The sequence below is a fragment of the Aulostomus chinensis genome, chromosome 6, assembly GCF_037954235.1.
Source record: "Aulostomus chinensis isolate RoL2024-O1b breed Wild chromosome 6, RoL_Achi_v1.0, whole genome shotgun sequence".
Taxonomy (NCBI): Eukaryota; Metazoa; Chordata; class Actinopteri; order Syngnathiformes; family Aulostomidae; genus Aulostomus; species Aulostomus chinensis.
Window position 1 is genome coordinate 15,529,404 of NC_141325.1, and position 12,162 is coordinate 15,541,565.

Consider the following 12,162-nt stretch of genomic DNA (forward strand, 5'->3'; position numbering starts at 1 on the left):
TGTATTTTCATCCATTCTTCTGTAGAATGTTCAAATATATAATTGTGCTAACCACTAATCTTATTTCAGGCATTTAAAATGACAACAACATTAAAACATCTCACTGACCTTTGAGAGGGGTTAGCTTACTTCCTGGTGCTTACTACCAATCTATTAACCCTCTAGTTTATTTTCTTTTCTCACACTTTTAGTGTTGTCAGTAGTTTTTTCAGAGGAGTCAGGGACTGAAGGGGTTTGGTCTCTTCTAAAATCTTTGCTGAGGCCCTGGAAGGACTCCAAATACAACACTCAGCTTCATTTGGAGTGAATGTGCAAATATTTACAAATATATATTTCACTTTCGGAAGTTTTCGGTTGTGTATTACTGCCCATGATAAACTGTTATTTACTGAACCGCAGGTCTGCACACACGCGCGCGCGCGCGCACACACACACACACACACACATACACATACACGTTCTACGGTGCAATCTGAGTCTAACTTTATTCTGAAAAGACCTACCTTCAACTGAAAGAGCGCTGCACCGTCCCAGCTCCAAAATCTGTTTCCCTCGATGTCAGCTGAGGGCGACAGAGGGAGGTGTTCCCCTCCCAGTTCTCCAGATTCCCCTCACTCCACAATAAACTTTCATTTTGGGAAGTCGACGCACACACACACACACACACACACACACACACACACACACACACACACACACACACACACACACATACATACACACGCATACACACGCATACATACACACACACACTCACGTACACAGTACACACTTACACACGCACACATATATACTCACGCACACTTACACACACACACACACACACACACTCGCTCGTCATCTTGTCCTGCAACGGTTCCCCGGGAAAGCAAGACTTCATTTTCAAAACGCGCACGAGGAAGACGCCAAAAGCGTAAAAGGAGCGCACAGGTGGAGCGTCTTTTTTTTTTTTTTTTTTTAAATTGTGTCATCCTCTGGAAGGACTCTACAGGGACAAGGAGACAATGACAGAAAGCAGCCTTTCCTCTTGTTACAGTCTTTGATTTGTTTTGTTTCTGCTTCCTGGCACGTTTACTCCTCAAGGAACACCTGGAATGGAAAAACCTTATCTGCTTCGTCTGGACTGTAGCAACAAATCCCAAGAAAGAATGAAGTAACCGCTATGGAGCCGGACAATGCCCCGCACTCCAAACTCAAAACCACTGGAGTCGGGGGGTAAGTCTCCCTCTCTTTATCCTGTGCATTTACTGTTTATGTTTACAGATGGAAGGGAGAGTCCTTCATGTGCGACTGAACATCACCTGTGTGTGCAACATAGTGTAAATGTTCCCTCTTTTGTGTCTTAAAGGTAGTTGGTTGCAGGAAAACTTGAGAGATCTCGAGAGATAAAATCATGTGTCAACAGGTACTTTAGTGGGCTGCAGGGTCGCTTGTAGAAACACATTTCCCCGCTCTTCCTGCAGTTGAGAAGTAGTCAGTATTGTCTGCTGCTGTACTGGTCTAGAAGTTGTGTCTTTTGCAGCTTGTATCAGAATGAGCTGCCAAACGATCTGGAACTCATATTTTTTTTTAAGAAGATGTATGAGAGGAGGAGACAGCCCTCCTCTCTCTCCTCCTGCTGTGCATCTCTGTCAGCCCGTTGGCTGGTCATCCTTCAGGGAGGAGAAATAAAAGCCAAAATGTTGCATCATACCCCACTGCTCTACTTAGCTTACAGTGTGAGAGTTGGTCACAAACTGCAACCCCCCCCCCTTTTTTGTATTAATGTTAGAGAACAGAACAGAGAGAACAGTGATTTAAAGTGAATGGAGGGAAAGTGTCAGATGTTCAAAGTGGCTGTCAGGGTAGCAGTAGTTCACCACCTGTGGTTCTCTGCAGCAGGTAACCTTTAACTAAAGCCCCGTCAGTGTAGCGGTGGGCCGACCTACTCGTTTGAGTAGCTAACATGTACATTTATTGCATTTTATGGACCTGTTGTGTTTCGATAGGCTATTTTTTTCCCCAAAAAAACTTTCATGTATTTTCTTACCATTTCATGTTCAAAGTTTTCCAAGTCAAGTTCATATTTAAACTTGTAGCCACTCCTCTAAGGTGAACTTTGCATTTCATGCTCTGGCCCTAATTAAAGCTGCAAGCAGCAATGAGCAACCCCCCCCCACCCCACTCGCTGTATGTTTTTATTCAGTTGAGCGAGATGGTTTAGTTAGATCTGGATTTTACATAAAGTAGAAGACTAATTCCTATATTTTGTTGCTGCACGTCTGTGTGTCTAGCGGGTGGTGATAAAGAACACATTCTTACTATACATTATGTCGCCGTACATCATGTGAAGACAACACAGTGTAATTTTGCTATATATTTTAAATATTTGTTAGATCTGGCTGATCTCAGGTCATCACTAGGTGGTGCTATGACTATGAGCTGGTTTACGCTTGGCTTTGAAATGCATGTTTTGTCATTTGATTTGAAGTGGACAGCAGGACTCAGAGAAGAGACGTCTGAGTTCAAGTGAACGGTTCATTCCATCCCGTTCGGTCTAACCTGCTATGTTTTTTTTTTAGCCTCATTCAGTCGATGCTCATTCATTGGTTGTCCCCATAGATGAGGTGCCTGCTTCTGTCAGAGCCATTTCAACCCCGAAGTCAACATGATTGCTATCACTTGGCTCGATATATATAAAAAAACAACAACTGTGTTGTGGTCACTGAAGAGGGATAATAAATGTCACCCCTCTATATGAAAAGATCTGTGCAGGGATTTGACAGTCTTTTACGAGATGAGTTTTTTCCCTCCATTTTAGGAGCAAACATTGCGGTTCCTCGGTGTGTGAAAAGGTCAGATGTTGTGGATAAAGCGGTGCGTTGATGTATGAAAGGTGTAGTTGTCAATGGCGGACCAGCAGTAGCTCAATGGCAGACCAGCAGTAGCTTATCTGGTCAGAACCCAAGATAAGATTATCCTTGTTGTCTCAAAACAGATGTTCCGCTCTTTTAACAAAGAGGAGTTCCCGCCAACTGTCCTGCAAAAGTTCTGGTCACTGGAAGAAACTCAAAATACTGATGTTTTTTTTCCTTATTGCATTCCTTTTTATGTATATTTGAATGAAACAGAATGAGCAAGAAAGGAGATGATTAAACTGGGGGTAAAGTTTGATTTATCATTGCAAGTGACATTTCAAAACACTAAATACATTTGATAGATAATCCCGACGATGCTGCCCTCACGTGAATCAGGTAAATGGCAGATGGACAGCATTGCTTGTCATCACGGCCAAAAACACTTTGCACAAAACGGCAGGAAGCAGGCAAGAAAGAACGAATGCACGGCTATGCATTTCTATGGTGATTTTGTATTGTTAAGCCAAGATAATGTTACGTTAGCGTAGCCAACTAGTATTGCAATGATCACCTGACATAATTCATCATTTCCTCTAATATCTTTGCAGGATTGTAAACTTTGGTCTTCTAACTCTAGGTGTTGTTAGCTCCTAGCTATTTCCTCCTGTGTGCTTCGTAACATGCGGTTGTCAATTCCATGGTGAGGACGGCAAAAAGTTGTAATATTTTAACTTTGTGTACAATTGCCATCTGCTACTGTCTTGCTCCTTTTAAATGACATCCAGCTTGCAGGCTGTCATCTGCTTGATAGCGTCTTACCTCTTTTATGACCTTCTAGGAAAGTGCTGATTCTTTGGACTGTACTGTGTTGCACCTGCTCTCTAAGACTGGCACAAGCACAAGGTAAGTAACTGCAAATTTGAGTTTGTGAAAGTGGGCAGTCTGTTTCATTGAAAGTGCAGATATTACTGAACTTGGTGCTATGTTACCAGGAAAAAAAACAACAAAATAAAACAAAAACAACAACAAAAATGAGAATAATGTCCAGTTAGTTTAAAGTGGTAGAAAACCTACAATAACCAGAATACACTGGGCTTGCTGCCTTCCACTCTGATACTCATTCAGACACTGAACCGAAGACAAATGTGATTACATGCAGCTAAATAGCAAAGGACCACCGAAGGAGGGAGGGAAGTATCTAAGTATTCAAAGTATTTAAACCCAACATGGCCCCTTGTACAAATGCTAGTCACAGTTATCCAGGGATTATCCGCGACCACGGTGATCAGCAGTTACATTCTCACAGCTTCGTCAGCTCTGCTGTTTGATCTATCAAGGCCAAAACTCTGATTAAGTTTGTTTAACCTTTCTTGGAAGCCATCCCCCATTTTTTTTCTTTGAACTGAGTGTTGAATGTGAGGACAAGAACTGGGGGTTAGTACAACTCCATATCTACTTGAAGATATGGCAGTGAAAAATCTTCAGTCTGTTTTAGAGGGGTGTGTTGTGTATACAGTAAAAGAACACAAAGATACCTTATTTTTGTAGGTCAGTGCAGAAGCTAGCAGCATCATGGATTTTCTCGACCAAAAGCCTAATTGATTTTTACATTGGTTTTTAAGTCAATACTGAAAATAAGCTTTGTGTCAAACAAGTTTATGAGACTCATGTTAATCAATATGCCACTTTTGGGATTTTTAAAGTGTAAAAGCAATCATTACAAGTACACAGAAAATGTTACGATTTCCGCCACAGTTGCACAACTTTGTCACGACTAGCTTTTTCTTTCTTCCGCTCTCAAAGTCATGTCAGCAACCCCTGTTTTGAAGATGCGCAAACTCTTTTTTTTTCCTGATGTATTTTATTCCGCTCACCTTATTTCAGCCATTGATCCACGACCCCGTTCAAAAATAGACTTTGAGACGAAGGAATCTGGTAACTTACTCGCTAACCTGCCCGGCATATGGAGCTCCATGAGCTCTACAAACTCTGTAGGCTCACCACAGACAAACAATGAAGTAACGAACATCAACACAACACATGGGACAAGTTAATGATTTCCCTCTATGAGTCCATCGAATGTTTGCTCCTTCTACTTCCGTTTTCTCTTTACCGCAGGTTTGTTTTGTTAAAACTTCTGTGGTATACCGCTTCCTAAAATCATAGCTGCCTACCCATATGCTAATGAATAGAAAAACAGTAATTGATATAGCACAGCGTATCAGTATATTCCAATTTTTTCATGCAGTGGGGGAATGTATCCCCCAGTTCACTAGTTGCACACAAATGAGATATGATGAAGTATATCAGCAAACATTTGTAGTGGGCTGCAGGCTCGCTAACAGTTTTTCTGGTCTTCTGTTCGTTCTATATTCCTTGAACGCATTCAGAAGAATGGACTCAGGATAGATCCTGCAAACAGAGGCTATCTGAAGTTTACCTCAAATGCTGTTACTTTGAATACATTATTTTTAATCCTTAATGGGAAGAGCACTGATGGAGTGTTTTAACATTTCATCTGGATATGTTAGACAAGAATATTTTTATTGCTCACCTGGTAGGAAATGTACTGAGTCTGAGTCCTTACCACAGAGTTCTAGGATCAAATCCAGCTCCCCCTCGTCATACCCACCCAGCCTTTTCTGTCACTATCACTATCCAAATAAAGAGTCATACAATAATCTTTTTTTATAGAAAAAAATATCCTGCTAGTTTTATAATAATTTGAATTCTGAGGTATATTGTTTTGCTTAAAATGTCCCACATAGAACTGCAAACCCAGACTGTTCCTGCCATTCGGAAGCACTTCTGCTGTCTGTTATCTTAAGCAAACCTCACGCCCCTGATGTCTTATTAAATGTTTCCAAAGTGTTACACAACCTGATTTCTAACTCTGCCAATTGAAGTGGGATCCTTCTCATTTCGACCCACATTCAGCTGATGTCTGGCACACTCAGCCTTCTGTTCACATCTTAAAGATCCCGATGAACACGTCTAATATTTCTGTCAGTCAAATTCTCTTCGGCTCTTCCCCAGCTGACAAACGCCTCTGCTCAATGATGAACGGTTTTAACTATTTCTGCAAAACTACCTTTCATCACTAATATGTAATGTGTGTCCAGAGACGTATATTTTTAACGGAGGTGCTAACATGCCAACTTGCAGTGACACTAAGAATCTGGGCCTCACTAAGGAAGGATTAACTGGAAACACAGCTGGGGTTAAAACCTGCAGGAGACTGTCCTGCCAAGAAAATGAGCAGAAAGGTTATAAGTACCCCAGAACGACTAATATTTATGTTTAAACACCCTCTAGTGGTTGCAGTTAACATAACTAGAGCAAAGAGAGGAAGTCCACAAAGAGAGGCTGTTTCGGCGGATGCTTGAATTAACAAAGCATTGGATTTTGAAAATCCATTATAGTCCTCTAACTCTTTCCCAGATGAATGGCTTCCTGTTTTGTTTTTGTTTTTTCAAACATTACGACGTAGGTCCCCTAACTGTAAGGAAGTGGTAACTTAAATCCATGCCACAGTGTTTTCCTAAGCCTAACCAAGTGTTTATTTCTGCTCAGACCTAACCAGACCTTGGCCACAGCGTTAACACATCATAAAACATTATTTTCCAACAGCAGTGGTTTCAGAATGCACATCATCTTTCCTGGAGACTGAACTATGAAGCAAGTTCAGCATGTCCAGGGTATCTTAATGTTTCCTGGGTTGACCAAACGAAACACCCACCATCAGGGCTAAGTGGTACCATGACAGTGGTCATCAATTTGGAAGGTCAACCCAGGACTTAAGGACACGCTTGTTGGGGAAAAGCAAGAGATTTTGTCTGTCAAACACCTGAGAGATCCTCACTCTAGCTGGTCAGTTGACCATACATGGTTACAACTGTTGCAACTGTTGGCATAGTACAGAAAACCCCGATCTGACCCTGATTTAGGTACCACACTAATGGGTCGTATCAGAGGGTACGACACCTACAGTTGCATTTGGGACTTTAATGGTATGATAACTGCCTCAGAAGATACCATGGTTTCCTCGTGTTACACAATTATTTTTATTATCTTGAGTTACGACGACTCAAAAAATTCATTAAATGAGACAGGTTATTTTTTGAACAAATGCTTTATTATGACTGAAACTCTTGTTTTTTTTTTTGTTATGGAAGTATGTGGAAAAAGTCATCTGACCATAAGAGTCAAGGAAGAGATGAGTTGGTGAGATTCTCCCTCCTGTTGCATTGAAAATGATACATCGCTGCAACCATCATTTGTGTCGGAGGACTGGTTGACTTGCAGATTGCGCGCTTGACGCTACACCAGCCAGTAGACATAAATCAATACTGTTAGTACAATTTTTTTTTTCACAAACTGTTTGGAAAGACTTAACTGTCAGAAAACAATTCAGCCTCAGCACTGATCAGCAGATAGGTAATAACAATAATAAGTACGTTTTCATGCAAAAATGCAGCCTGCAGCGATTCCACAAAAAAATAACTCAAACAACCAAAAACAACATGAACATACATGACATGATAAAACACTGACCAAGATTTAAGAAAAATGAACCCAAATTCAAAGCCAGATTAAACAGAGAACACAGCGATCTGGTTATTTTTAAAATTATTAAGGAATGTGATGGGGCCTTTGCAAACTAATGTTTGGATTTAATATATTCCCATTCATTGTATATCTTTTGAACTGTTTACCCAACACACCTCTCTAACAATCCAAATATTCATCAAAACTTGCCATTTTCTGTCTAGAAGTTGCTACTCGCGAGCTAGCTAACACCAGATTTGTTGTTTCTTGCAGCAAGGGGGACTTGGAAACAAAAGAGGAAGGGGCGGAGACAGCCAACAGAAATGTTAACACATGAACAAGCGTAATCATGCAGTGCTGTTCAGGCCAACTACGTTATCAGAGGGACAATGTGGGTCCTAGACTGGTCCCTGAGCGGTAAAAATCCCAGCAGCAGGACCAGCAGCCTTCAGAATATTAATTTCATTAAAAAACTTTTTAGGTAGACAGTAAAAACAGACTTGTAGTCATGCAGACCAGGAGTTTCCAAACATTTCAGCTCAGGACCCCTAAAATAAAGGCGCCGGATATTGGCGACCCCTACGATCTTTGGAGAGGGTTGAAGGTTTAACACACATGCACTAATAGGCTCATTCAAACCCAGCCAAACTTGTAAATTTCAAATCCAGCGGCTATTGTCAGGGTACATTTTTAAAACTATAAAAAACAATTAAGCCATATTTTTAAAATGATTTCTAATTTTTTTTTTTTGTTGGTCATCTCTATATCAATCGTTTTACTCACAAAGGTGTCCCAACCCTTATGTTGCGGAGTCCTGATCTTAGAGGGTTTGTTAAAAAAAAAAAAAAAAAAAAAGCATCAGCATTTCTGGGTCATTCTCGGTTAAAAAAAAATCTAATTTTAGCTGTGTTCCTTTGATTAAAAAAAAAAAGTTTTACAACCTTGTTAAAATGACTAATAAAGTTTAGCTTGGAGTCTAAAATCACTGCCAGATCTCTGGCATGTGTTCTGATTTGCTCGGACAGGCTTGCAAACTGATGGAAGATGCATTCATGTGCCAAGCAAGAAGTAAACAATTCACTATGTAACCCAAAAACATCTCGATCACCCTCTTAGGAATGCTGTTTGTGTTTTACCTGCTTACATCAGGCGTTAATAACGATTTTATCCGGTACCGCGGAAGAGTTAAATGCCTCGTCTGTTACTTTGTTTCGAGTTGTCATCCTTGGAATACTTTGAGTGTGAAACAGCCGCAGGAAGTGTTTGGTTTTTCAACATACCACCCTGTTTTTTTGTTTTTTGTTTTTTTGTTTTTTTTAGAAAAGTTGTGTTGTTTGTTGCACTTGTTCCTCAGCAGTTCTCGGTCTGCAGAAGTTGTTATACTACTTCTATTGTATTTTCTCAGCTCATCGGGAGGTCACAGAAAGCCCTGGGCGGCATGCCTAACCCTCTTTGTATGAGATAGGAAAGCTGTGAAAGAAGATCACAAATCATTAAATGAAAGAATAATTTTTCTTTTCACATTTTCGCATTAACAATTGAAATCAGCGCTATACGGGAAATTCAGCAGAAGAAAGTCTTTGTTCTCCTCTCAGTTTCTGTTTGATGTTTCTTTTCCATGTGTGGATTCGTTTCAGTAAAGCTGACCCCCCACTGCCTGCACACACTGAGCAGGATTTCCCTCCTCCTAACTAGTGTCTATATTTGTTTCTCCTCTGCTGAACTGCAATTCATTATTTAGCAGTTGTTCTGCACATTTGTTTTTTATTCATCTGGAAAAGCAAGGTTATTTGAGACTTATATGTGAGTTTTTATTTTCAACATTGCACGGACTGAGGGGATTAACATACAGTATCCAGGATACTCAGATTGGCCTGAGATTCCCCTTAGATGACCATCCAACCTCGCTAAACTAAACAAAACGCTTTTGTTTGACAGGACTGATGACTTGCACAAGTCCTCTACAACAAGCAGTCGTATGATTACGTTGCAAGGCTTTCTTAATGTTGGAATCAAAAGCACTTCAGATTTTCTAACAGGGCTGAAATGCTTTGGAAGTTGGTGTCCGAGTTTGGAAATAATCTGGATGCTCATGTCACTTTGCTCGGTTTGGGGATCACCAGGTTACATGTGGATGCTGTTAAGTTCATTGCTTATTGAAAACAAGACTTTCTTCCGAATTTAATTTAATTTCTTTATGCCGGTTCACTGGAGGGTGGGAGGCTTCATGCTTTTGGGTTGTCTCTCCCTCTCATTCTCAATAACACGATGTCTCAGCAACGCCATGAGGGAAAATCTTCAAATGAAGCACAAACGTTCACTTTGAGTCCGGAAAGGAAGAGAAAAAAAAAATCCAGAGGTCAAAGGTCAAGGATCACTGTGTCTTCACATCTAGATTATGTGGAGGAAATTCTAATATTTCTGGCATAAATACTCACTTCTCATCATTTTTAAAAAGTTTTTGGCAGGCAGAGAATGCATTGTTTGGATGTGTAATGACCTCTTGAAATCCACCAATAATTTATGCAAAGAAACAAAACAGAGGGGTAATAACCGTTCTACTCGGGGCAAGCTAGAAACCATGACATTTATGGAAAAAGATACTCTAATAAACTGTTTCTATACTGAGATATAGATTTAATTAATCTCTTAACAAAGGTGCAGATCCAATTAGGAGCAGTATACAATAAACAGAACACTTCAGCGAGTGAAAATCATCTATACTTTACTCCCATGAGATGCAGGTAGCAATTAAATGCTGCAGAAAACAGTCTGCAGCGTGTTCTCTTGAGCTCGGCCGCTGTCAAAGCTGTCATCTTTAAACAGCAGACATTAGCAGATAAAACTGGTTGGCTTTCCTCGCTCGGCGCTAATATACCTCTAAAAGCACCAGCGTTCACCTCTCATGGGACCAGTTCAGCCTCTGTTTTCAGAGATTTTTCTAATTAAGACGGATGTAACAATTACATCACTTTCAGCAATTCCCAAAACTGGATTTGATGAGTTGCCCTAATGAATGTTTTATACAGCCTTCTGAAATAACACTTCCTGCAGGTTTTTCCTTTATTTTATTATTGTTTTAATTTTAAACTTTTGAACTCCTGATGACTTAGAAATATGAAATATGAAATATATTTATATTTCTCACCTGTTTCTCAGTGTGGGCGCACAGAATGATGTAAATCATTGCACTTCAGTGGAAGGTCATCACTCCACAAACTAATGCAGTATCTTATTTGTATATATTGCTAACAAAGTGCACTTAAAAACCACTTGATTAAACTTTGTGGAGTTGCAAAAAGCCATAATGCGCTCATCATCAAATATAATGCTGTTCTGCATTTGGAGATGGTTGTGTTGTACAAAGCTAACTTTCTTCTCTGTTTCTCTGAAGATGTAGATGTTCTGCAGCAGCTCGGACTTTCTGGACGGAGGGCAAGCGGGTCGTCATCTTCAGGCGCTCGAGCCATCCCTAATGGCGTCATCCCCTTCAAGTCTGGAGTTATTCTCACCCCGAGGGCGCGTATCCAGGTGCCTGTCCACACTGTTATCCCGGCTACCTACAGCCCCACCAACCTCTCCCTGATCCTCAGCCTGTCTCTTCACCGCGTCAACAGCGCTTTTCTATTCTCAGTTCTGTCTAAAAAAAGGAAAGTGCAGCTTGGAGTGCAGCTTGTACCGGGGAAGATCCTGGTACACGTGGGGCCGAGCAGCTCTGTGACATTTGACTATGATATACACGATGGCCGGTGGCATAGTCTGGCCTTGGATATCCGAGGCCATCAGGTGTTCTTGCACACATCTTGTGGAAAGAAAAGTGTGGATGCAGATTTGCATTCTAAAAAAGAAGAGACTCTGGATCCAGACGGCTCATTCCTGCTGGGGAAAATGAACCACAACTCGGTGCCATTCGAAGGTGCCATCTGTCAGTTTGACATCTATCCCTCTGCAGAGGCAGCTCATAACTATTGTGATTACATTAAGAAACATTGCAGAGAAGCCGACACGTATCGGCCGGTGTTTCCACCCCTGCTACCTCTAATTTCCACAGATCCAAACATGACTGTTACTCATATAACTCCGCTGTCAATGACGGAATTATCCAAAAAGGCTCAGACACCTACTATAAACACCAGCAGTACAACTGTTGTTCCAACTGACTGCTTGCTAATACTGAACAAAACATCTGTTTATCAGACTTCGAAACCTGGTGCTATTTCTGCTCCTCCACCAGTTCATTCAGGCTTAGAAAACCCATCAGAGTTCCGGACTCCAACTGTTACTCCATCTTTAAGGATCAGTGTAACACCACCATCCCAGAACCCAACTGAGAGCTGTAGTGCTGGAAAGAACGCGACGCAAGAAGACGCCAATTCTCAGGTACTTCCGGTGAAATGTATGGCTATACCAGCTTCCACGAGACCATCAGAGACGCAGCCAGACCCCCAGCCCACATCTGCTCCCGTACGGGAAGCCCAGCGTCACTCTAAAACGACAGTAGCTCCAGAGAAACCCGAGCCAAAAGAGACCGGTATGGAGAACGATGAACCCACCTCATTAATTCTAGTCACCCCAGCTGCCACAGATGGTTTCCAAACATTTGACCTGGAGCCGACACAGTTCTCACTGTTAGCTGGACTACCTGGACTAAAGGGAGAACCAGGACCGCCGGTGAGTGTGTGAACATTTCAAATCTATCAGTCAAAAAAGCTCTTTATTCATGTGCTGCAGGAATATTCCTTTATTCCATGACTTGTTTACAGTATTGTATGTTAGT

The 12,162-nt window shown here is 41.2% G+C and overlaps 1 protein-coding gene across 1 annotated transcript in view; it reads left to right on the top strand.

Annotated features, from left to right (window-relative positions):
• Positions 1–704: 704 nt before the first annotated feature.
• col27a1b (collagen, type XXVII, alpha 1b) overlaps positions 705–12,162 on the top strand; it is a 72,433-nt gene continuing 60,975 nt past the window's right edge. The window contains exons 1-3 of the mRNA XM_086206788.1: positions 705–1,215; positions 3,676–3,740; positions 10,780–12,056. Of these exons, the coding sequence (XP_086062914.1) occupies positions 1,163–1,215; positions 3,676–3,740; positions 10,780–12,056 (1,395 nt within the window). The 5' untranslated portion in view covers positions 705–1,162. The remainder of the gene's footprint in view (positions 1,216–3,675; positions 3,741–10,779; positions 12,057–12,162) is intronic.